The following is a 26,208-nucleotide window of genomic DNA, read 5'->3' on the forward strand; positions in this document are numbered from 1 at the left end:
TCATGTATTTCAGTATTTATTTATTAATTCATTCATTTATTTCAGCATTTATTCATTAATTCATTTATTCATTTCAGCATTTATTTATTAATTCATTTATTTATTTCAGTATTTATTTATTCAATCATTTATTTATTTCAGTATTTATTTATTCATTAATTTATTTATTTCCGCATTTATTTATTCATTCATTTATTTATTTCAGCATTTATTTATTTCAGTATGTATTTTTTCATTCATTCATTTATTTATTTAAGTATTTATTTATTTCAGTATTTATTTATTAATTCATTTATTTATTTCAGCATTTATTTATTCATTCATTTATTTATGTATTTCTTTATTAATTCATTTATTTATTTCAGCATTTATTTATTCATTCATTTATTTATTTCAGCATTTATTTATTCATTCATTTATTTATTTCAGTATTTATTTATTCATTCATTTATTTATTTCAGTATTTTTTTTCATTCATTTATATATTTCAGCATTTATTTATTCATTCATTTATTTATTTCAGTATTTATTCATTAATTCATTTATTTATTTCAGCATTTATTTATTAATTCATTTATTTATTTCAGTATTTCTTTATTCATTCATTTATTTATTTCAGTATTTATTTATTCATTCATTTATTTATTCATTCATTTATTTATTTCAGAATTTATTTATTCATTCATTTATTTATTTCAGTATTTATTTATTCAATCATTTATTTATTTCAGTATTTATTTATTCAATCATTTATTTATTTCAGTATTTATTTATTCATTAATTTATGTATTTCAGCATTTATTTATTTCAGTATTTATTTATTCAATCATTTATTTATTTCAGTATTTATTTATTCATTAATTTATGTATTTCAGCATTTATTTATTTCAGTATTTCATTCCTTCATGTATTCCAGCATTTTTTGGTTATTTTATTTATTTATTCCACCATGTATTTATTTATTTATTCCTGAACTTATTAAACCATTTATGCATTTATTTATTTGTGTATTAGTCCTCCATTTACGTGTGTTCTGATTGGACGACGTCACGTCACGCACGTAGGTTACGTACGGAAAGCACGTACCGCCAGACCGTTGCCCACCATGGCGGAATGTGTTCGGCTGGACAGCAGCACCAGTACTCACACCATGGATAAAAGCATTACTCTCCCTCCAGACGAAATATTCCGCAACTTGGAAAACGCGAAGCGGTTCGCGATAGACATAGGTACCAGTGAATATACACGTTTTCTTTATTTATTCTGTTACTTTTGAGCAAAACAAAGCTAATCTCCGTGTGTATAGACCAGCTGCCGCAGCAGCCTGATAACTATGACAACACTTGAATAGATAACGTTACCGTGCTTTAGTTTTGAGCCTGTTTGTCACTTGTTTTAATCTGTCTAACGTGTTTGTTATCGGGCATTATTCAGGCGGGTCTCTCACAAAGCTTGCCTACTACTCAACTGTGCAACACAAGGTGGCCAAAGTGCGATCTTTCGACCACTCCACAAAGGTAAACACGTTTTAAATCAGTTAATGTGAAAGCTGTGGTGTGTCCTGGGTGTGTTCCCACGTTTTCCCATGTCCCACAAAATCCCTAACTGCATGGTAGCGTGCATTTCTTTGTGTCAAGATATATTGAGTTCGTACAGGTGCTGGGAATCCCAAAACACTTGCATTATAGACTGGTGTTTCAAGATTTTAAAAGTGCTTTTCTTTTTTTTTTTTAAAGTGCTTGAAATGTTATGTGTATATGGTAATAGCGTATATGATATACACAGTGAAAAAAAAGAGCTCCATATTTGAGACCGAAAACAGCATTTTCTGATATTTTTGTATAAAAAAATGGCTTGTGACGATTAACATATTATAAAAAATAGTTGGTGATTATTTTCTGTGGAGATAGTTTTCCTTTAATTTGTCGTCCTTCTGTAGAAAGCTGTCTCTAAACATCGTGTTAGTTGTTTATAGGACAATAACATCCAATTTAATGTGATGAACAAGTGCAATAATAAGTATACTGAACAGTGAGTATTGTACTGTATACAAATACAGTATGTAGTTTACCACAGGTGCTGGAAAAGCATAAAAATGCACTTTGAACTGCTTGACAAGTGCCTAATTTGACTTAGGAAAAGGTGTAGGAACCCTGAATATAACTTTACCTCTGCAAACAGGTAACCTAACAAAGAGATCTTCAACAGGTGTTCCAGGACCCCCAGTGGGTCCTCAGAGTTACTGCGGGGGGTCCGCCAAATCGTTCAATAATCTTTCCAATGTCCAAACATGAATGCAATGTATTATTAGCAGAGATACATTTGTAAAAAATAAATAAATACATTTACACAACCTTGAAGATAGGCTTACTGACTTATAGGCAAGGAAGCCATGTACAGATACAGCTGATGCTGATTGAGCTGAAGGATTCAATGTGCCTTCATAATGTAAGTTTAACATTAACATAGGATGTTTTTTTAAGATTTTTTCTGGCAGTTTTCCAAGCCTTTATTATTTAGAACAGACTGGAAAAGGGGTGAGAGAGAGGGGGGAGACATGCAGCAAAAGGCCGCAGATTGGAGTCTAACCCGCGGCCGCTGCCCGAGGACCTTCAGCCTCTTTACATGGGGCGACTGCTCTAACCACTGAGCCACCGTCCGCCCATTTGTAGTAGGGGTCTTTGCGTCATCTCTCCTTCAGCTAAAGGGTCCTTGGCCTAAAGAACGTTGAAGACTCCTGATTTAACATATGCCAACTAAACAGCTACATGACCCTATGTTCCACTGCAGCAGAGGCAATGTCAATAGCAGTGATGTAATGACGTTTTTTTTTTTACCCTTTTCTCCTCTGTGTTGCCGCCTTATCTGTGTCCTCCAGGAGGCTACCAGTGACAATCTCTATGAAATATCCGTGCAGGAAGAGGTCACTGCACGCCTGCACTTCATCAAGTTTGAAAACGCTTACATCGAAACATGCTTGGACTTCATCAAAGACCACCTGGTCAACACAGACACCAAAGTTATCAAAGCCACAGGCGGGGGGGCGCACAAGTTCAAAGACCTCATAGAGAGGAAACTCGGACTCAAGTGAGTATACAAAGCAGCTGTGAATTAACGGGAGAAAGTGTTGTTGCTGTTTTTCCATCACTGACATATTCCATTTGATTAAAACTGGATTTAACAATGGTCCTCTGCTCTTGCTGTAACTGATTCCCACACAAAGCAATTTCCTGTCCTCTTCCTGTGAGTCACAAGATGAACGTCTAACATTTACTGGCTCGTAAACAGTGGCAGCCACTGTTTTCGCTTGTCAAACATCAGCAGCAGAGCATTCACATGATGGTTGACTTGCTATTGTTTTTCCAGTTTTCCAATGTCGCTCTGTGAAATCGGCTTCATGTAATTATTTATTTTGTCCGTGTGTGTTTTTTTTTTTTCCTTCAATATTATCAAAACGCAGGAGATTGACGTTATAGTTAATTATTTACCAGATGGGGGACAAAACAATTCAAAATGTCTCTGGCTATATTTCTAATTTGACTGAGAATGATTCAAGCTAATGGACTCTGTGTGCTGCGTTGTGGCAGAGTGGACAAAGAGGACGAGATGACCTGCCTCATCAAGGGCTGTAACTTTGTGCTGAGGAACATACCCCATGAGGCTTTCGTGTACGCCAAGCACGCCGACTCAGAGTTTCGCTTTCAGACGACTCAACCCGACATCTTCCCTTACCTGCTCGTAAACATCGGCTCTGGGGTGTCCATAGTCAAGGTAATAACCAAGAAACAGAATCAGAGTTATGTTGTTAGTTGAGTACAGCTGACATGAGTAGTCGGTTCATTTATTGGTCCAGTGACAAGAACGTTTATCAGTAGTTATTTTGATAATGAGGCGCCAATCACTCTCTGGTTCCAGCTTCTTCAGTGTGATGATTTGCTGTCTTTTTACTGTTTAACATCAAAGTGAACTGAATATTTTCTGACAAAACAAGACAAGATTTGAAGATGTCACCTTGAGCAGTTTTCTTTATCGTCTGACATTTAACAGACTGACGGTTTGAGATAAAAGTGTACAGGTGTGCTTTCCTTAAAAATTGTATGTACGTTTTTATAACTTTTTTTCTTCTCTAGAAATTAGAGGTTGTTTCAACAAAGACTTTAAATAACTAACAAAGCCAAAAGTTACCGATCACTTTACGGAGAGTAGCTTCTGATACCAAAGTGACATCAACTGCCCATCACACATATATTTCTATCAGCATAGATTTTAGACAATTAGAGCTGCAAAAATTAATCAATTAATCGTCAACTATTAATTTAATTGCCAACTATTTTGATAAATGTTAATACTTTTATCGTTTTTTCCTCCTCTGTGACATTAAACTGAAAATCTTGATTTGTGTCGGCAGCAGCATGAACCGAAAAGGAGCCGGAGAGCCAGATCCCTGTGCACAATGGCATTACGCGTGTTTGTATCTTCATAAACCGTTGTTATCTTCTTTAAATTGCCTGAAAACTGTCTGCTACAGTAAAAACACACAGACCTCTACACACATCAGACTGCTTTATTTTTAGCACGACTCCAGCACGACATTTCTCTATTCCCTGCTGAGATGGACGCCACAGCGCTGCAGTGTTTCACTGGAATTAATAAATTAGTGGACTGTGGCAAATTTCAGCCTGCATGCACTTTTTTTTAACGTTTGTTTTAACGCGTTTGTGGGATTAAATGGTCTAGATTTGACTGAGTTATGTCTTTATCTACTATATGTAGGGACTTCTGCTCTCACTATACTTGATATACACAAAAGGCAACGTCCCATTCTCTCACTCTGCAACAGGTTGAATCTGAGGACAAATTTGAGCGAATAGGAGGAAGCTCAATTGGCGGTGGGACGTTCTGGGGCCTTGGAGCTTTGCTCACCAAAACAAAGGTATCCTAAATAACTCAGTTTTCCTGTCACACTGTAATAGCTGTTACTTTAAAGTCAACCAGAAAAGATCGACTTCTCAGTGCTGTATTTTGTTCCCTTAAGACTGGTGAACTTTACTCTTTCTCTCTCCTGTAGAGATTTGACGAGCTGCTCCAGTTGGCCTCCAAAGGGCAGCACACAAGTGTGGATATGCTCGTCAAAGATATCTACGGAGGATCTTACGGGTCTTTGGGCTTGACTGGAGATCTTATTGCAAGCAGTTTTGGAAAGTCTGCTACTGCTGACAAAGGTGACACATGGGAACATTGATTTTATGTGGCTTCCAATTAGTGTTATATATGTATTTGTCAAGTTAGTGTTATAAAAGACTGTATACTTTATGTAGTGTAGTTAAATTGATTGTGATAGAAATACGTTTAAGCAGTACCAAGCCGTACCTTTGTAACTTCCTCATTTTCAAGGGTGACGCAGTTTTCATGGTGAAGATAATATCAACATTTCTATTGAAACTCCAACCACAAACCAAAAAAGCACTTGGATTTTTTTGTTTAATGAAATGTGCCATACAAATACAATTGCCATTGCCATATGCAATGAATATTGCAATTGTACTGTAGTTACCCCAATTTCAAAATACTTGACAAAATCCTTAAATTTCAGTCCTGTGACTTCACTATTAGAAGTCATTGTAACCTCTGTCAGTCCACACTGACTGAGCCCCTGCAGGCTACAAACCTGACACTAAAATAAAAATAAAAGAGTTTAAGTAAAGTTAAAAGGATGTCACAAAGTCCAGCACATATTTATGTTGCCTTTGTGATGTCATCTTGGATAGGCAGGCTTAATATTTCCCAGTTTTATTGCAGTCATGACCTCTCACCCACTTCTGATACAGCGTTGCTCTCTCTGTGTGTTGTGTTTGTAACTGGATGGCAGCACTCCACAGAAATTCAACACTTTATGAAGACTCATCGAAGCAAAAAAGCAAACTTGTTACTGCCCATCTGCTGCAGTTTGAGTTTGAAAATATCGAACATGATTGTTATATTGATCGTTAATTGTTGTTCCAGCGCTCATATCATACCATTGTGCTGCCTTTGAACAGAAGGAAGTTAGGAAGCTTCTATATGTTAATACTGAAGCAGCCTTTCAGTTTTGTGATGTGAATATTTGGTCTGTATGTTTATTTAACTCTGCTCTGAACTGTAGAGTTCTCTAAGGAAGACATGGCCAAGAGTTTACTCCATATGATCAGTAACGACATCGGGCAGCTGGCCTGCTTGTATGCCAAACTCCACAACCTGTCTCGAGTGTACTTTGGAGGCTTCTTCATTAGAGGACACCCTGTCACTATGCACACCATCACATACAGCATCAACTTCTTCACCAAGGCAAGGCCTCTTCCGCTGCTGTTACAACATGTCTCAGAGAGTACCTAATTGTATCTCTTTTCTTGATACAACTTGTATTTCTCAGTTTAGTCCTGAACTTGGTTTGTTATCAGTTGGACTTGACAGTGTTTCACCTACAACCCTGATTCTTATGTCATTCTTCTTTTTTTTGTAGGGTGAAGTTCAAGCGTTGTTCCTAAGACATGAAGGCTATCTCGGAGCCATTGGGGCATTTCTAAAAGGAGCAGAGGAGGACAGTAAGGAATAATGCTCAAATACACATTGTTGTCCTCAATTTGGCGTCAACAGGCTTATTGTACAGTGCCTATAGAAAGTCATGATACCCTTTTGAAATAGTCACTTTTTTTGTTTTACAGCCTGAAATGATAATACATAAAAATATATATATTTCCAGCGTGATTTACACATTTTGATTTACAACATTCAAGTGAATAGTTTTCAAAATTTCTGAAAATTGAAAAACTAGAATAGCAGGGTTGGAAAAGTGATGAGTCCCCAGATTTAATACTTTGTGGAGGAACCTTTTGCTTTAATTAAACAGCACACATAGCGGCAGTAGCCTGCAGCTAAAGTGAAAATAAAATAAGAAGTAAAATATATTGTTAGTTTACCAATAGCTTGCAACTGTATTTTTCCAAACATCATGTCCACATCAACGGTAAAGCCTGTGGGTTCAGATGTGGACTTCATGGTGCAGTCAGGTGCCTCTCATAAACCGGGAAACTCAAATGTAGTTGTACTCTTCACTGCGAATTACAAAGTTTTTTGTGTATATTGATAATTTAATGACAATTTTTTAAATCTGAACGATCTTAATGCTGTTCCTTCTTCTAACACATGTTTTTTTAAGTGGCAGGCAGTGCAAAAAGTTACTATCAGACCCTGGCCGAAATGCAATAACAGAATCTGTCCGCTGCTGTCTGACGATGATCGCTCAACACCAACTTCCTTTCTTGCGTCTTGAGTTCCTAATCAGACTGTAAACAATGGCTGCTGCATGGAAGAGGTTGTCTTTGTTCTGATATCCATTGATTACATCAGAACCCCCAAAATATTGGCTGTTGCCCCCATCAGCTAAGTCGCCAGACAGATAGCTGATGGGTTCTGAGATTGTTTTTACTGATGTCTGAATTTAATTTAAGTTTGTATGAAAATAAGAAACAGACAAAATGTATTAAAAAATGGGTAATATTCAAATTTCAATTTCAAAACACTAACCTTATATACTGTTATAATAAAATGCACTATGACTCAAATGTATACCATAAATATCTAATTGCATCTTGTACCCCTCCAGATCCAAACCAGTACAGTTGGGGTGAGAATTATGCAGGAAGCTCAGGCCTGATGAGCGTTTCTCCAGAAATGAATCCCATGCAACGTGCGCGTAGTGGAACGGTGAGTCTGCAGAGGAAGCAAAGAGCGATCAAATACGAACACTTGTGTCATGACCTACTTTCCCTCAGCTGCAGGTTCACTTGTTCCTATTTCACCCACCTTCTATCAAATTTCAGATATTTTTAAAGCTTTATTTCACATTTTTCTTTGATCATCTTTTGTAAAAGTCTTCCTCACTGTCCTCACTGAATCCTTAAACATACAAAGACGTTCATTAATCTTTGATAATCTTTCTTTCCATTTCCTCCACACACACCTCTCTTGTCTACCTAACCCTCTCCTTCAGTTTCCCGTGAGTACCTCCGTCTGCTCCTTGTGTGCTCTGATTTGATGACATGCGAGCTTCTGCTCACAGTGCCTTGTTCTCTAGCTGCAGACACTCGACATAAGAATTTAGAGGTGTCAGGCATTCACTTTGTTCACTTGTCTGAGGACGAGAGAGACCTGAGAGCGGGTTATTGTTTTTTTAGCTTTGATTTTGCTGTCGATCTTGCCACTGTTCGGTCCGTTACTAAATCATTTTTTTGAGCAAATCATGTGCTGTGAGGATTGAAAATGACACGGTTTGATGTTTTTGGCAGCTGCTTTGCTTTTTGATTCCTGTGTGACACTTTCTACTCTCTGTAGAGCACCATGAGCTGTTAGCTGTTAACATTAGCTGCCCTAGAATCCACTCTCCCCTCTTTTTTCTAATTTTGTAGTTTTCATTAGTGCAAACTGGCAATTTGTGATGAAGGACTTCAAATGAAATATTGGCTTTTTGGTGGCTTTCAGCTCTCGGGAAACCTTCTAGTGATGTACAGGGCCTATAGAAAGTCATGATACCCTTTTGAAATGGTCACTTTTTTTGTTGAAATGATAATGCATAAAATGTACATTTTTCCAGCGTGATAAAAAATGAAAAAGTAGAATAGCAGTGTTGGAAAAGTGATGAGTCCCTTTACAATAACTATTATAAACATTCTCAGGTAAAACCAATCAGCTTCCACCAAGTTAATTGGCCTCCACCTGACATCAACTGTGGTGTTTTTTACTTCAGAATAAAATCAGCTGTTCTTGAGGATTCCTCTCCTAGTAGTTCATGGTAACAAAAATAATTCACCATGGTTGGAACGATGCTTTCAAAAGAGCTTCGGAATAAAGTTGTGGATAGAAACAAGTTAGGAGAAGGATCTAAAAAATTTAAATTTAAAAATTTCAAAGGCTTTTATTGTGCAGAAGTGGAGGCATATGGATCCACCCAGACCTTGCCTACATCGGCCGCACCTCCAAACTGGAGACCGAGCCATGAAAAGATTGATCAGGGAAGCTACCAAGAGGCCCATGGTGACCTTGAAGGAGTTACAAGTCTTAATGGCAGAGGTTGGTCGATCTGTGCATGTGACAACAAATTCACAAGTTCTACATGTTTGGCAGGATGGAGAGAAAGAGAAAGAAGCCTCTTCTGAAATAACTGTCACACTGAGTCTCATAAAAAAAACTTTTTGGGCTGAACTCTAAGCACTATGTTTAGCAGAAACCAAACATAGAACACCACCCAAAACACCCCATCCCTACAGTGAAGCCTGGTGGTGGCAGCGTTATGTTGTGGGCTTGTTTCTCTTCAGCAGGGACTGGGCAGTTGGTCAGGACTGAAGCGAACATGGATGCTGTCAAGTCCACCCGCATTCTTGAGGAAAACCTGCAGCCCTCTGTTAGACACTTTAAAATGGGCAGGTGGTTCACCTTCCAGCATGAATATGACCCAAAACACACACACACACCTCCATAAAAACAACACAATGGCTAAAGGACAGGAAGGTGAATGTCCTAGAGTCGCCCAGTCAGAGACCTGACCGGGATACTACAGAACATCTGTTGATGGACTTGAAGAGTAAAGTCCATCGCTGCTCACCACAGAATTTGACTGAACTCCAACAGTTCTGCAGGAAGAATGGGGAAATATTTCCCAATCTAGGAGCACAAAGCTATTAGAGACAAATCCAAACAGACTGATGGCTGTAATTAAAGAAAAGTATTACATCTGGGGACTCATCACTTTTCCATCCCTGCTATTCTAGTCTTTCATTTTTTATTAATTTTCAGAAATTTCTGAAAAAAAATCACTTGATGTTATAAGGCAAAATGTGTAAATCACTTTGAAAAAATGTATTTTTTAAATGTATTATAGTTTCAGGCTGTAAAACAAAAAAGTGACTATGGACTATTGATTGTGTCTGTTTATTAATAACCTGCTGGCTTCCACAGGATTTTAGGAGTTACTCTTTCTAGAAGCTTCTGTCCTTCTGTTGCCTAACTGCACCTTCCTCTCTGCTGTTTTGTTGTTAATAAAGGAAAAGGGTGAATATTTCATGGAATACAAGAGTGATCAATAGACTAGGCTTTGATGTTTGAGGAGCTGATAGAAGCAGTCTTAGTTTCCGTCTCTTTGTTGTGTCTAGTTTGACATGTTGGAGATGGACCGTTTGGAGAGGAAGCTGGTGAATCTGCCTCTGCTGCAGGATGCTTCATCTTACATCCCCGACACCATGGACCTCACAGAGGACGCTGTGGCCCGTGAATATTGGCTCTCCTGCTTCGAAGAGGCCCTAGATGGGGTAGGATGGTGATGCAGATCTACAATTAGATTTTCACTTAAACATTTTTAAAAATGTTTTGGTATAAGAAAAAATTATAATCGTATTTGAGGATTTATTTGTTTTTGCTGTGAAATTGAACGAGGTATCAAGTATCTTTCTTTTTTCTCAAGTATTGTATCGCAGTTTACAAATTTGGTGTCATGACAACCGTAGGTGCATCATCTATGTTTATCCAGTTATCCGGACATTATTAATACAAAATAAGACCAGACATCGACAGTACATCTGGAGTTTACAAGTCAGTTTTTCAAGAGATGAACTGGTTTTTTTTACCTCCACTTTGTGCTTATGCTGAGCATAAACATGGTTCTTGTTCCTTCTGAGCAGGTGGTTAAGAGAGCTGTAGCGAGCCAGCCTGACATGCAGGAGGCAGCCGAGCGAGCCGAGAAGTTCCGTCAGAAATACAGACACAAGCTTCAGACCCTCCGCAACCAGCCTTTGTAAGGACGGTTTTTCTTTTTGCATTCAAGACCTATCAGTTCAACACAGAATTAGCTTTTTTAGTAGTCTGTCCTTCAAAGTCTGCACTAGTTTCATGTCTTCATACCTTCTGTAATTGCCCGTGTCAATGAAAAAAGGAAATCTGCAAAACCATGAACATTACCGGTGAAAAGATCTCTGCATCAAGCGCCCCAGCGCCGTTGTGTGTTTGTTTTTCTTTCTGGCTAATGTATAGTGCTTCTCTTCTCACCTAGTGCTTATGGATCCCTCACTGTCAGAAGTCTATTAGACACGAGGGAACACTGTTTAAACGAGTTCAACTTTCCTGATCCCTACTCGAAGGTCTGAGTGAAATCTATCAACCTTTGTTGTTTTCGTTTGTGTCTTTTTTTTGTGCTACACAGCTGCTTTGGCCCTCACTGATCTGATTTTTCAACTTCTTACCATTCAATGTTTTCATGTAGTCTCATGAATTTAGGCAATACATTAGTCTTTCAGAATTACATTTTCTCACATCTCTGAATGCTGAATGCTTCTGATTACCCTTCATTCGAACTAGCTACATCATATCTCTTGTAGATTAAACAGAGGGAGAATGACATGGCTCTCAAGTACTACCAGAAGGCAGTTAAGTCCATGGAGGAGTTGAGCTGGGAGGAGAGACAGTTCGCCCTGGTCAGCGGCGTCCTGGCTGGGAATGTCTTCGACTGGGGAGCCAAGGCTGTGTCAGAGTGAGTGGAGTTAATGGATTTTATATCCTGTGAGCAGCCTGGTTGATTTGTTGCCCTGTTCTGCCTGTGAGTTTGGATAGTAGGAGAGGCTCCGATTGCATATCTTGTAGTTCTTGTGTCTACAGATTTGAACAGGAGTCTTTCCCTGCTGTGGTCGTGTGTTTAGCAGTGTTGTTTTGATAAGTTAGCCACCATGGGTTAGCCAGACTGCAAACAGTTGAAAGTAAACAGAATATAAAGTACCTCAGGGCGTTATTTATCCCAACAAAGAATATAATGCATCTCAATGAAGTTTTAAGTTTCTGTTGCCTTTTCGAGCTTTAAGTCTGTTCACTGGGGCTACAACTAATGATTTTTTTATTGATTAATGTGACAATTACTTTTTTAGATGTTTGCTCTATAAAATGTCATAAAATAGTGAATAATGTCTATCCCATTGCAGTTGATGTCTTTAAATGTCTTGTTTTTTCAGTCCAAAACCCAAATATGTGCAGTGTAACATGGAATAAAACAGAGGAAAGCAGCATTTTCTGCCATTTATGCATGAAAAATCGTTGTAGCTCTACTGTTTACAGGGAACCAACGTAATCTAGTCTTTTGACTGCCAAAAGGTCAGCTATGGCCTGCTATTCTTCACCAGAACTGCTCATCTCTTTAAGTTAAATTAATTAATAAGGGTTGATTAGAGAGCAGACAGCACCGTTTTTTTGAAACTTTATTCTAGTTTCAAGTCTCAATGTTTGGAAAGTTTGGTGTTTTTTTGACACTGTGATCCAAACACTTGTTTTTCTTTTGCATATTTTTGTTTTGATATCATCTAGCGTCCTTGAATCTGATCCAGAGTTTGGGTTTGAGCAGGCTAAACGACAGTTGGAAGGTATCCAAATATTTCTCTTTATCTTTTATTTTGTTGTTGAACCATTTGATCTCAAGAGGAAATTCTTATGAAGCTCTTCTGCACACAGGTAGGGCCTCAGGCTAATTTTTTTAATTTATTTTTTCCTCCTCAGAGCGGCCATGGCTTATTGATTCCTATGACCAGTGGTTTGAGAGACTAAAGGTCAGACTCTTTCTCTGCTTTCTCATTTCAAAGTCAAGTTATTCATTGTAGCATTGTTTGTGGGAGGCTAGGGCTTTTATTAAAAACATGAAGCAGTACCACACACTGTTGGGCAGAAAAACAAACACATAACTTGGACACTGTCAGTCAACCATGTTAAGCACAAAGAGAATAACACAGATAACAGCTTTTTATCACTGTGCTTGTGATATTTGTTTCTGTTTTGTTGTTTCTTGATGAGTAGTGTTTCAATACAATCCATCCTGATTTTCTCTTGCAGGGTCCTCCTCATAAGTGTGCCTTGTTTTTCGTAGATAATAGTGGAGTAGACATCATTCTAGGGGTGATGCCTTTTGTCAGAGAGCTTCTCTCTCGAGGAACAGAGGTAAGGAACCCTCAACAACACAATATCAAAAATAATATATTACAGAAAATGCTAATCCAACTCTTTTGTCCTTGTGGTTTTTGTGTGGTATCTTTATGACTGAATGCACTTACTGTGAGCCACTTTGGATGAAAATGTCCGCTAAATGAATGTCATGTCATGTCTATCCGTCCAACCTCAGGTTGTGTTGGCCAGCAACTCTGGCCCGGCTTTAAATGACGTAACGAACGGTGAACTACAGATATTGACCGAAAGCATCGCTGCTATGGATCCAGTGATTCAGTGAGTACAGACGGGACAAGTTAGGGCTGCACAATGAATCAATTATTAATCTGTTCGCACATTTATGCACCAGGAACAGCAGCTTAATTGATTATTTCAGAAGCTTAATGTTTTGTTCTACTAATACTTCCCTACAGTAGCTTACACAATTTAAAAAGTAATTTAGCCCACAGGGGCTGGAAGAGGGAGACTGAATTGTCCATGTGGGTGTGGGATGTGGAATCGGAAGGCGTCAGAGCTGATCCGACATTTCTACTGCAGAAAGTAATAGTAATAGTAGGAAAGTAATATAAAACAGAGAGCAGACGAGCTTAATGAAAATCAGATGTCTGGAGCAGAAGGTGAAGAGCTTGACCCTTTTGGTACAATTTTAATTACATTTTACTTCTAGGAGGTGCACTGAATTCAGGCAAAGAATCTTATTTTGATGCAAAGATTTGTTAATTAACAGGAATGAAGTACAACATAGAAGCAGTGCTCTGCAATAAAAATATTTTAAAATCGATGAATAATTGTGATTTTAATATGGATAAAAATGATCGTGATTATCATTTTGGCCATAATTGTTCAGCCCTAGGACAAGTTTAAAAAATACAAAATACAGACCACAGCTAATAACCTATTATCACACAGAATCAATATAGATTAAACTTTAAATAGTGGAAGAAGATCTTTGGTGACCTGTGGTGTGTTTGTTGTGTAGGGCTGGTCTGAGGGAGGACAGGCTGACGTTGGTCCAGAGTGGTTCCAGTTCCCCTTGCCTGGATCTTAGGTTGGTTATTTGCCCATTTACATTTTTGGTGGTGGTTCTATTCATTAACTAGAATTACACTTTCCATCTTTGGTAGGTTCCATTTATCACACCCTAATGGGAGGGTTGGGTTTTACCAGCACATTTCCACATTAAAAAGCCAGAAATCTGACATGCAGTGACAAGTTCATTAGATGATGTGTAGCATGGTCATTTAGTGCAGCAAAAAAATGTTAAACACGTTGTATTCTGTGCGATTCCCTAGTCGCCTGGACAAAGTGCTGGCGATGGTGGTGCGGGAGCGTAAAACCGACCTGGTGATCATCGAAGGAATGGGCCGAGCCATTCACACCAACTACTATGCCATGCTGAGCTGCGAGAGCCTCAAGATGGCTGTCATCAAGAACTCGTGGCTGGCCGACCGACTGGGAGGAAAGCTGTTCAGCGTGGTCTTCAAGTACGAAGTACCGGCTACCGGCCACCACTCTGCATCTCTGACACCCTTGTGAGCGCGGCAGAGCTCGCCATTGAGCAGGACAGAACGCCGAAGTCGAGCAACCATGATGGATTAGCTCTGAATGTATTGATGGTCGTATACTGCCACTAAGTGAATGACTGGCGAGGTTTAAAGGTGATCATTGGCAGGGATGTTTAACATTTCATTTTTAAAACGTTGTTGATTTTAGCGCTGGTTTCATAAACACTATTGCTTTCTTGCAGGTTGTCCAATATCCTGTCCAATCACTTAGTTTGCCACCATCATTTCTGCCTATTGATCTCATTCAGCATCAGGAGTTTGTTTTCATGTGAAGACATCACTGGCTGTGTTCGGTAAACTTTTAACAGACTGTTATTACAGATGAGATCTTCTGCTTGTAAAAAAAATCAATAAGAAACATAATTTTTCTTATCAGACATCAACCCGCTGCCAACGCTGTGAACCCATATGGGCAAATGCGATTCTTTGGCTGGTGTGTGTTAGAGAGAGAGCGCCGCAGGAGTAATCACAGCTCTCAGCTGTAACATAACATACATAAAGTGTATTTAATGTGCCTTGAGGCCAATGTGATAAAAGCATCATTCACTCAGATTACTTTTAACGCTGTTTTAAAATCTCCTGTTTTTTTATGACGGAGTTGACTTTAAGAAATGAATCATTGTCACTGTCACTTGTGCAGCTGTTATGAAGCATCAGGTAAAATGATTGATCAGTGGGAGAAGCGGCACTTTGTCACAAAGAGATTTGAACGTATTTCTCCACAAGGTGGCAGTATTCTACTGTGACGTAGGTTGTTTTTTTTTCTCTAAATGATTTCTCAGATCTTTACCAAGGTGCTTGGTGTCAAAATTAACACTGCATATTTCAGGTTAACTATTTTAATTGTCTGATCAAAGCATCACATATTGTCACAGAGCTCGCTGCAATTAACTAGCATGTACAAGTACAAGCTGTAATACATCCTTAAATGAAAAATGCAATTGTTTGAAGGCAATAATATTGCAGCACCCCGTTGTAAAAAACACTGTGTGACTGTGACTATTGGTGACTTCATCGTTAACATCTTAATTGAAGGCATGTGTGATTTTTAAAAGCCTCGCATTGAAAATGTTTCCCAAAGTTGCTTAATATGCATACTCATATTGCAATATAATACTTATCATATGTACATATATGTGATATATATACATACATATATAATTCATGTGCATCACTTCAGTTAAGCACACCAAGCACAATTTTATGTATTGTTCTCCCGACAATCGATTTCAATTAAATGGTGAAAGCCTTTATTTCATTGTGTGTGCGTGTGTGCGTATGTGTGCGCGTCCACGGAGTTGAAAGTTGTCCCATATTAAAAAAAAAAAACCCAACCTGCCCCTGGCAGTATAAAACCTCAACACCCTGGTATGTGGTGGCTGATACCTGCTGCGGAGCTGTGGGCTGATAATGCATGAGGAGGCCTGGCAGGGGGTCCTCCTGCTTTCCTCTTGCTCATCACAATGACTGCCAGCACACACCACTTCTGCAAGACACCCTTGTGGGTTTAGTGACATCTATAACTTATGTAAGCTCTGCTCTGGTTTTAGTTGTGTTTGTTTGTTTCTTACTGTATAATATCCCATATGGATAGGAATGTTTCCTTCCAGCATCAGTGCATATTTTGAGTCAAAGGACCCCCAAAGAGACGCAAAACCGTCACAAACGATGGGCTGTTTGTAGTAATTTTGCAGGTGAACCAGAACTCAGTATTTAGTTCACAACCACACCAACACTCTGCACACATACTTCCCTTTGAATGCACAGAGCACGTGACCAGGCATAAAGTTACAGATTCAATAGACTAATCTCTGCAGCTGCAGTGGGGACAAACCATTTATTGCATAAATTTTCACTCTATAACTTTCCAGTTACAGGGCGAGTCTCATTACACTTGGATACCAACAGGCCCTGAGAAACACAGTGCAGCATTGACTGTAACTGTTTGCATAACACTCATTAATGTAGTTGCAGTAAACAATGATTTCAAAATACGTTCTTTTTCTCTCGAGCTTTAAACTCGACACACTGTAGCTGAACCTTTTGTGCATTCTGAGTAACAAAAACATCAATTTGATAGGTAGCTACAAAAAAACATACAACAAGGTACTTTGTGTGTCATGTCTTTTTCAGATGCTGTTAATAAAGTAAGTTAATCTTGTGTCTTCTGGGTAATTTGTAGTAACATTTTCCTTACAATTATTATTTGCAAGGGATTTACTCTACTTGTGTCAGAAGGGTGGAGCTGACTAATGGGACATGCAAATAGTGTAAGGTATCAAAGTCAAATGGCTTCAATAGAACACATTGTTCTGGCTATTTAGGTAGTATTTTTTGCAGTAGTTCCCAACCTTTTTTAAAAAAATCTGACACACCTGATGTTATTTAAAGGTCACGTATTGTAAAAAGTGACATTTCCATGAAACACACAGAGCCTATATTCAGAGACTGCCTTTTGACGAGCAGTCCGGACTTCTGTACGGTTGTGATGTAACAACTATACTATATAGGTAGAACATGCCGCTAGAGCGCCATTTACAGTCATTCCCCGGCTGCAATGACAGTGCGGAGATGCTGAAGACCCAGAAATGCTGACCAATCAGAGCAGACTGGGCTTTTTTGGAAGAGAGCTTAAAGAAACAGGCGCTAAAAACATTGACTGTAAAAGCTGAAGTGCCTTAAACTTGCATGCTCTCTAATGTCCAGTAGGAGGCGACTCCACTGTTGGCAAAAAGAAGTCAGATTATATAGAAGTTAATCAGAAAATTAGTCTACTCACTTTATTTGTTGACTCAGTGAACATTTTTCCTATGGTTTAGGGCGGGGCCAGTAATACATATCCAGGGCACTGTGATTAAAAAGCATGTAAACATGTTCTAGTAGAAACTCAAAATACAAGCATGAATCGGAAAATGAGCATGATATGGCACCTTTAACATGAACATATAGCCTGTAAACGATTGAAAGTGTAAAGATACATCCTGGAGTTTTTGGCCTTGTCACTCTCTCTTTACTTTTAACTGACTATTTCTGTTTCTTTGATAGCTTTCAATATTTTTCATGCACTCTCAGTCTCAGCAGGTGTGATTCCGGTTGAACCCATTGTAGCTGGTAATTTAATCAAGAAGTAGCCTCAAGTATTTATTTTCCTCTCAAACTTATGTGGATTTTTTTTTTTTTACCAAGACAGAATTTATTTTATTTTATTTTTAAATTTTAGCTACCCCACAATGTTTCCACAAAATCCCTGGATAGAAATGACTGATCTATTGCAACAAACTACACCCATCTTTATTTCCAGGAGAGAATACCTGGAGTTACCTGCAGTGCTGCAGAATCCAAACCTGTGAGAGTAAGTTTGTTTTGATTCCAGCTTGTGAGCCTCTGACACCGATTCCCATTGTGATCTCTGAGAGAGGGAGAAAAGCTTTTTCAGTCTTACAGGAGCCACAGGGGTCCCATTCAAATCACACGAGCTGTTGATATCTTGCTCAAATTTGCCCACAGCATGCAGCAATATGTGGAAATTAAAATAGAAGCCAAAAAAAGTGTTTTATTGCGTTTTTAAGTACAGGAATATTTACCGTAGCATCAGCATGCAAACTAACCTCCCTAGAAGTTTGAATATAATATAAATACATAGGTAAGTAAAGAAACATATCATATGTATTTAACAGATTTGAATGCATGTTCCATGCACAGAGCATGAATTAACTCATACATAACACGTTTGAGCACTCAATTCACATTTCTAAAGGCATTTAGTGTGTTATCTTCCTTCAGCAGACTCAGTCCCGCTGCCTTGCACTCACACTTCACTAAGTGGCTTGTCAGCATTGTTTGTAGTCAAACCAAATGAGTATAAAGCTTGTTTCTTTTGGTTCAATAATGCTAACAGGCATTTGTTTTTGTTCTTTACACCGGCGGACACACAAAACAGAATAAGAGATTAAAAATCTAAATGTCAAGCAATTCCCTCAAGTGTCTTCTACACAATCATTCTCCAAATAGAACATTGTTAATTCCGTCGACACACAACGGGCTCGTAGAGTCGGGTTAGAAAGAGCCTCTCTGGAGCTCTGCAGTCAGCCGACTTTGTAAGATCAAGACAGAACAGGCCATGAAAAATGCAGCTACAAGGTTTCACTGCAGAGAGCTTCCACTGGACCAAACACACTACTGAATGTTACTGAAGGTGTTAGAGCTGTTTCTTTTTTATTGTATTTACACTTTACTTTATGTCCAACTCGTGCATGAAAATAAGACATCATTAAAGGAAAATTCAGAGTCTTGATGATTGCAAAAGACAGAGAAAGAGCAGGGGAAAATATATGCCTGGAAAAGGTTTCTAAAATGTTGATGCGATTACGAGACGAATTGCCAGCAGCAGCCATTTTAGCATTGTTTGTGCTTTACTCTTATAGTGACTGAGGAGTCCTCTTGACTACTTCCTTTTTTTCCACAGACTTAGACGTTTCTTTTAATGCTTAAATGCTTTGTGAAATACGCTTTGACCAAAAATGTTGTGCCAAGGGTCATAAAATTTGGACTGACACGCCCATTTTTATGAGTTACCCTTAAATCGGGAGTTACTTTTAAGATGTTTCAGGAACTGGGGGCCCAAGGTCACATTTATTTTTCTCTTCAACAGAACAAAATTGAAGTAAAGTTTAGCAAAGAAATCCTCTTAGTTGAGGTCTGACACCACATGGCCAAGAGTAACTGGACACCCACATGTTATTGTGGAACATCTCTTGTCAAGACTGTGGGCATTGACCTCCTGCTATAACAGCCTCCACTAATCTGCGGAGGCTTTCCACCAGATGTTGGTACCTGGCTGCAGGGATCTGCTCCCGTTCAGCCACAACAGCATCAGTGAGGTCCAAGTGTGAGTGATGAGGTCTGGCATCGCATTTTATCCAAAGGTGTTGGATTCAGGGTCAAACTACTGAAGGCTCTCATTTATATTGTGAATTTGTCGGGGGGGGGGGGGGGGGGGTATTTTGAAACAGCATTTAGACCTTCATGTTGGTAAACAAAATCCACAGAAAGTGAATAAAAACAATATGAAACATCCCAGTAAGTCAGTGACCTTATTTATGGTTCTGGTCCAGACTTTTTAATAACTATAATAATTATTACTATTTTTATTAAAGATTGTGCGACTTGTTGCTGCTCATGGGGAAATTGTTGAGTCCCTAAATCATAAGTTAGTCACAGAGTGTGGTCTTTACTTTCTCTATATGTAAAATGTCTTGAGATAACGTTTGTTATGATTTGGCACTTAAAATAAAATTGAATTTAATTTAATTTTCTGAGAGTGGTGGTCTTTAAGACTCTGGTTTGGAGGTCCTCCACACAAACTGGTATCTTTATGGACATCATGACTTACTGACCCAGTATTTACATTTATACCATTCCTACTTACACTTACAAACATACACTTTGTTGTCTTAGGAGGTCTACCTGTAGGGGAGAACGTGGCTGTTGTCACACTTTTAACTCTTGCATAATTGTCATTAACACTTATTACAATAGTCATTCTATATAAGAGTAAAGCTTCAGGTCTTGAGTTGAAATGGGTCGAATTCTCCTAACTTATTTTAACAGCAAGTTATTAACCATCAAAGTCACTATGATGGGGTCGGTTGTCACAACTGGTCACAATTGTTTTCAACTTGGATTAAAAAAAAGTTGTTTTTTTTTAAGATAGAGACATCAAATAAACCACTGGCACTGTTTAAAAATTATAGAATCACCATTAATTAAGACCCTTTATATCTGTCTGTTTGTTTGAACTATTATCTGTAATGAGATGAAAAAGACTTTTGTTAAAATCATAGTTTCCTGAATAAAACAACCCCACCTGACCTCTTGACAAGATTTATTTGGCTATACATTATTAAAAAAAACATAACAATTTGTGTGAATATGCAATAGACAAAAACATTATCTTATTGATACATTTCACACAATATAATCTGCACAATCAATAACCAAAAAAGGAACAGCCTGAAGCCCATGCCTAACTTATATACAGACATACAATCCATAAAATATCCCAGAGTAACTTAAATTAAAGCCTTCCTCTTTTTAATATGTTTGTTTATGTTTAATCAAGAAGAAGCATAATTTATGTTTGTTTTTGCTAACTAACTAAACAAAACCAAAAACAACATGAACATGATACATTACTCTGACCAATAAAAATGACAACATTTCTCCTCACCTCAATGTGTTTTTATTTTTTTATTTAAATTTTTTTGGGGACATTCAGACAGTGTGGATATCGGATGTGACAGGTTTTAAGGTTTGACAGGCTGTGAAAAATGATGATGGATCACTTATGAAAAAAAACAAAAAAAAAAACAAACCCTTTTATCTTGTTTTTTCCCTACTTGTTTTTTCCCTACTACCATGCAGTAATACACCAATACAACACTAAAACCAACCCTCCGTACTGGTCTCTCTTGCTGGGACAAGCCTCGCCGAAAGACAACCAGTCAGCCCTCTGACGCGGACGCGCGCTCGGGAGCGAGAACTCGGGGCAGGTGGTGACTCTCCTCCTCATAAGAAGCAGGAGACGGTCCGGATACTCCGCACATTCCGGGGTACACGGAGAGCGGAGTACAGAGGTGCTGCTGCTGTGTGTCGGTCCTGTCCGCTGTCAGCCTGCAGCCATATGACTGAGCTGCTATTCACGCCATAAACAACAATAGAGGAAAACAAACAACAACAACAAACAAACGCGGGTAAGGAGTTATCTTTATACACGGGTTTCCTTATTCCAAGTGTGTGTTTGATATTAGGGATTTGCGGAACGTAAAATCCTCGAGTATCGCGGATTTAATGGCTGTGGTGCTCAAATGAGTTTGCAGTGACTTTATGGTCATGTAAGTATCTTGTTTTGTGTTACTAATACAATATATTATCTATAGTTGTCAGTCCTACAATTGACTAGAATCCTAATTAATATTAGAGGTTTATCACAATATTATACTGTGCCATCAGTTGCCAGGATTTCCATGCGTGCGTAAAAACGCATCGTGTCGCATCTTAATTATGGCATAAAAGTTATTCAGATAACTTGATTAAAAAGCCTGTTTGACGTACAGAGAGAGTATCGATCAACACAGACGACTGAGAGAGAGAGAGAGTGAAACATAAAAATTAAGATTTGCTTTTTGATAAAGAGGAAAAAAACAGAGTTAACCCGATTATCAGTTGAACTTTTTGTGATGGCTGCGTTTCCTGCTGCTGTCATGCTTTACAGTCACATCAACATCACCGAGGATTTTTACTGGATGAATGGTGAGGAGAATCCGAAATGATTGCAGCCATTATCTCTTCTTGAAAGCTCGTTGTTGCTCACTGCACACCAAAGACAGTGTGTGGTGGTGGTGTGTGTGTGCGTGCGTGCGTGTGTGTGTGTATGTATGTGTGTGCGTGCGAGAGAGAGAGAGAGAGAGAGCGAGAGAGAGAGAGAGAGAGAGAGAGCGAGAGAGAGAGAGAGCGAGAGAGAGAGAGAGAGAGAGCGAGAGAGAGAGAGGGAAAGGAAGGGGGGGGGGATTAAAGTAAGGGGTCTCAGTGTGACACCGTGCAATTTAAAGTGAAGCAGGGCTGCAAAGGAGCAATATTTGTGGACTCACTTGAACAAGTTAATTTTAATTAATAGCAAGTCAACCAGCAGGGAAGCATTAGTGTGATAAGGCTTGTGGAAGGACCCCATAGTGAGCGGACTTGGGCCAAAACAGCTCAAATTCACTAATAAGAGTATTATATGAAAAAGAAAAGATAACCTGAGAACATAATTTGATGTTTACTCTAAAATCATCTGAAGATTTGTAATATCCAGTGTAAAAGTGTTCATTTAGTGCTTCCAGTCAGTTACACAAGCAGACCTCTTCCATTTCTTTCATCCTGAGTTTGAGCCAAAAGGCTACATTGCTAAACATCCATCCAGTCTCCTCCACCGCGGTGTGAAACTGGCCTTGAACGTCACTGCCAAGCGTGGCTGCATCTGTTTGATCTAGACTCTTTCAACATTGGCAGGCAGACAACGCTGCTTGCTTCCACCTCGCGGAGAGAACTTTGGGTTCATATAATGCATTTACATGCTTCACTTTATCATCTCCAAACAGGAGTGTTTCCCCCCGCTGACTGGTCAAACTGTTCCCATGCGGAGCGTCCAGACACAGACCTGGGTGTCCAGACTTTACGGGTTAGCAAAGAACAAGTGTTGCTGTTAGTTTAGGAAAACAAAGATTTCCAATTTTTTTAGTTTCAGCCATGAAATGAAAGATGCCCATATCACTTTGTTCTAATTAAGACAGGAAAAGTCTCTCTCTCTCTCTCTCTCTCTCTCTCTCGTGCTTTCATTTCTCTCCTTCTTCTCTCTCACTCTGCGTTACATCTTATTTTCTAATTTCCTCTCAGTTTCTCCCCCCTTCCTCCTCCTCCTCCTCCTCCTCCTCCTCCTCCTCCTCCTCCTCCTCCCTTTTGTTTCTGTCATTCTTTCTCCTCTCTGTGGGATGCCTCTTGCTGTGCTTCTGGTGCTGTTTGTGTCTCACAGCATTTTTGGAACATGTCTCTATGTGGGTGTCTGGAGGAGGCTTCCCCGCTGTGTGTGTGTGTGTGTGTGTGTGTGTGTGTGTGTGTGTGTGGGTTTGTGTGCATCCATTGATTGTCTCTTGGTGTGTGTGCGCGCGCGCGTGTGTGTGTGTGTGTGTGTGTGTGTGTGTGTGTGTGTGTAGGCCTCAGTGCACTCAAACAGGAGGTAAGGGGCCACGTAGCAGGATGTCGTTGATGTTACCATTCATCAGTGACAATGTTCTGGTCTCACCCCACATCTGTTGTACCTGCGACAAAATTACCACTGAATCATTTGGTGTCTCTGTGCTCTCTTACGGGTTCGGCTCATTTGATGACAGATGGACCTTCCTTATGGCTCTTGTTTTTTTCTTTCACCCTGTGTTGCTTCCAGGGGCCTTTGCCATCCAAGCCACACGTAAAAAGCTGCAAAAAACCCCTCCCAGTCGATGTATGTGTGTGAGTGCCACTGATATTGTTTGCAGAAGATTTTAAGAGACAAAGCACTTTTATACTGCTGAAGTAGTTGTACTGCCCCTTGAGGAAATTCAGTTTTATGGTGTAAACTGCAGATTGGCAGTGGTGTTGATAATGCACAGGCATTAACTGGAGCTATAATTTAGGTGCTTGTTATTCAGCTGATATTTATGATAATTTGGTGGCACAAACAAGACATATTTTAACTGAGAAAAGAGGTATAAAAGTAAAATATGTATGCATCAAATGTTCAGCATTATTACTTTAAGACAGAGAGAAATGGCTCTGTTTGTAGCCAAGCTGGATTGTATTTGTCAAAACAGGTAACAGCTTTATTTTTCTTTGTGTCTGTTATGTTGAATGCTTCATTTTTCTTCTCATTATCTGTCACGTCTGCAAACTGATACTTAAGCTGCAGCTCAGGGAACCACAAAGCTGAAAGGAGATATTTAGCTTGTTCCACCCAACAGTGACCTGCTGCATGCTGGACTATTTCTTAACTGGGAGCGGTAACCTCCTGGCTTTGTATGCAGAATCAGGAGCGGACATTGTCCGAAGTTTCTTGCGCAGCACACAGCAGGAGATAGTTGGTGTCAGATGTGTTTTCACTTACTGAAAATACTGTTTGGTTAAGGCGAGGGGAGCACCTGAGAAGAGTGTTCAGCAGGGAGGAGCCTTAAACAAGAAAAAGTTTCTTGCATCGGTCCTTACCGACAGAAGTTCCAGAACCTCATCATCTCTCCATTTAGACATTTTCGTTGCTATCTTTGTGTTAATCACCCTTCTTCTTCACCCTCACGTTTGTTTTCTTACGGTTTCGCGGTAGATGCATCATAGAGACGTCATCAACACGCCCAACTCACTTGCTGTGAATTCTCTGGAAATGAGCTCCTATTCTCACATGGGCTCAACCTGACATTACTCAGACGTTGTAGTAAGCAGCTGGCAGGGTAAAGTCCTTCCGTGTTACCGGCAACTGATTCAGACATTTGTGTGGGCAGATGCAGCTCCGCCAGATAATGTCTAGATCATTTCAGGTTTGCAGTGCATGTGTAAAGGAGGATACAGTCTGGCACATAACTGGAATCCTCATTTATACCCTTTTCTAAAGATAAAAAAAAAAAGATAAAACATTTTGACTAAGCTTTACAGGTGGATTTTGCTAGCTGTTTCACACCTGTTTATTTATACATAGCTAACCGGCTTCATATCTTAACATCTAACTCTCTATAAGGGCGTACTCACACTGTCCTTCTGTACCACGACCCGGACTTTAGGGTACTTGTCCCCCCTCCCTCTCCCCCCGCGCCCCAGCCCCGTTTGTACTCACACTGCCAGGGCCGGCCAATGCTTCTTGCTGTCCATACGACATCACGCCGTAACACGTCACACGCATTGATCGCGTGTGTGTGGCTTTGTTTACAAATCTTTCCACAGACCTCGGAGTTTTTGTGCGTCTTGTCGACTGTTTTTGAATATTTTCATCCGACCAAATCTGCAGTAAACACTCCACCTCTGCACCACACCAACGTGAACCTTTCATCGCCATTGTTGTTGTTGTTAAATGTCCGCGCATGGTCCGTCCTTCTATTTACATGTCCGAACAGGCGGACATAACGCTACCGCCGTAGGGCTCGTGCTCTTGCTCGTACACATGCGCACGCTCGTGCTCGTACATGTGCAAACGGCTCTGCTAAAGCCCACCTCTTTCAAGCGGGCTGTGGACGGCCCGCTGGCCGCAGTTATGCGCGGAACGGGTGCACTCACACTGCTTAAAGGTACTAGGCTTTAGCTGAAAAAACGTTTTTGGCCCAAGCCAGAAGGACAGTGTGAGTACGCCCTAAGAGAAGAGTGTATTTCCCAAAATTTTGTAATGGGTGCCAGCAAAAGAAGAAAGTCTTGAATGTGGCCTGACAGCTCTGCCTCAACAGCCTGTGTCTGGAACCTTTGTTTGCTGAATCCTTATGACCCTGCTCGTTGCTATGAGAGATAAAACAACAGGAGCAGATGGCTCCTGGAGTTTCGGTGTCACAGCAGGTGAAGCACACATACAGCCGTTTAATACCAGGGTCGCCTCGCTGCCTTTCCTCTCTCACCTTCCACAGACCTGATCCCCTACTGTTAAGTGTATTTTTATAATGTGTATCATGGCCGCCTTGCTTAAGGGACAGAGCGGTGGATCACAGACTGGAGCGCGGGCCAATAGTGCCAATTTCTTTCAATTTACACTCATCCCACTCTGTCTCCCAGGTTGCTGTCTTCATACACTGTGCTTCAGGCTACATATATATTGTGTTCACAGCAAAATGTAAACCATGATAACCCAATTTTAGCTCCCCTGCTCTGACTTCTGTAACAATGTACAATTGATTTTTAAGATTGCATTATATTTCATATTGAAGTTTATACTTTATCTCCATATGTTGTTGAGCTCAGACGTCAATAAAAGATAAAGATTGAAAAAAATCTTCACTGAGGTCAAAGTAAGATATCAAGTTGTCCAAGAACTTCCAAAAACCTTGATTTGTTTGTTGCTTTTACTTGATTACTTCTGTAAATTCCCCTTGACATC

At 39.5% G+C, this 26,208-nt stretch overlaps 2 protein-coding genes across 2 annotated transcripts in view; both read left to right on the plus strand.

Annotated features, from left to right (window-relative positions):
- Window positions 1-1,105: 1,105 nt before the first annotated feature.
- Window positions 1,106-15,783, plus strand: pank4 (pantothenate kinase 4 (inactive); the record flags this gene model as incomplete). Its single annotated transcript, XM_083939199.1, has 19 exons — window positions 1,106-1,229; window positions 1,435-1,517; window positions 2,879-3,087; window positions 3,588-3,771; window positions 4,841-4,933; window positions 5,069-5,222; window positions 6,143-6,324; window positions 6,500-6,581; window positions 7,643-7,743; window positions 10,185-10,340; window positions 10,710-10,822; window positions 11,078-11,165; window positions 11,403-11,554; window positions 12,376-12,431; window positions 12,565-12,614; window positions 12,895-12,999; window positions 13,181-13,281; window positions 13,985-14,053; window positions 14,298-15,783. The coding sequence occupies 19 exons, from the start codon at window positions 1,106-1,108 to the stop codon at window positions 14,539-14,541; spliced, it is 2,346 nt and encodes a 781-aa protein (XP_083795325.1). The 3' UTR covers window positions 14,542-15,783.
- Window positions 15,784-21,187: 5,404 nt separating this feature from the next.
- The window catches only part of draxina (dorsal inhibitory axon guidance protein a), a gene marked incomplete at its 3' end in the record, with an annotated part of 30,289 nt that continues 25,268 nt past the window's right edge, over window positions 21,188-26,208 (plus strand). Inside the window, exon 1 of the mRNA XM_083939482.1 lies at window positions 21,188-21,322. The remainder of the gene's footprint in view (window positions 21,323-26,208) is intronic.

This window comes from Echiichthys vipera, assembly GCF_963691815.1.
Source record: "Echiichthys vipera genome assembly, chromosome: X".
Classification (NCBI taxonomy): Eukaryota; Metazoa; Chordata; class Actinopteri; order Perciformes; family Trachinidae; genus Echiichthys; species Echiichthys vipera.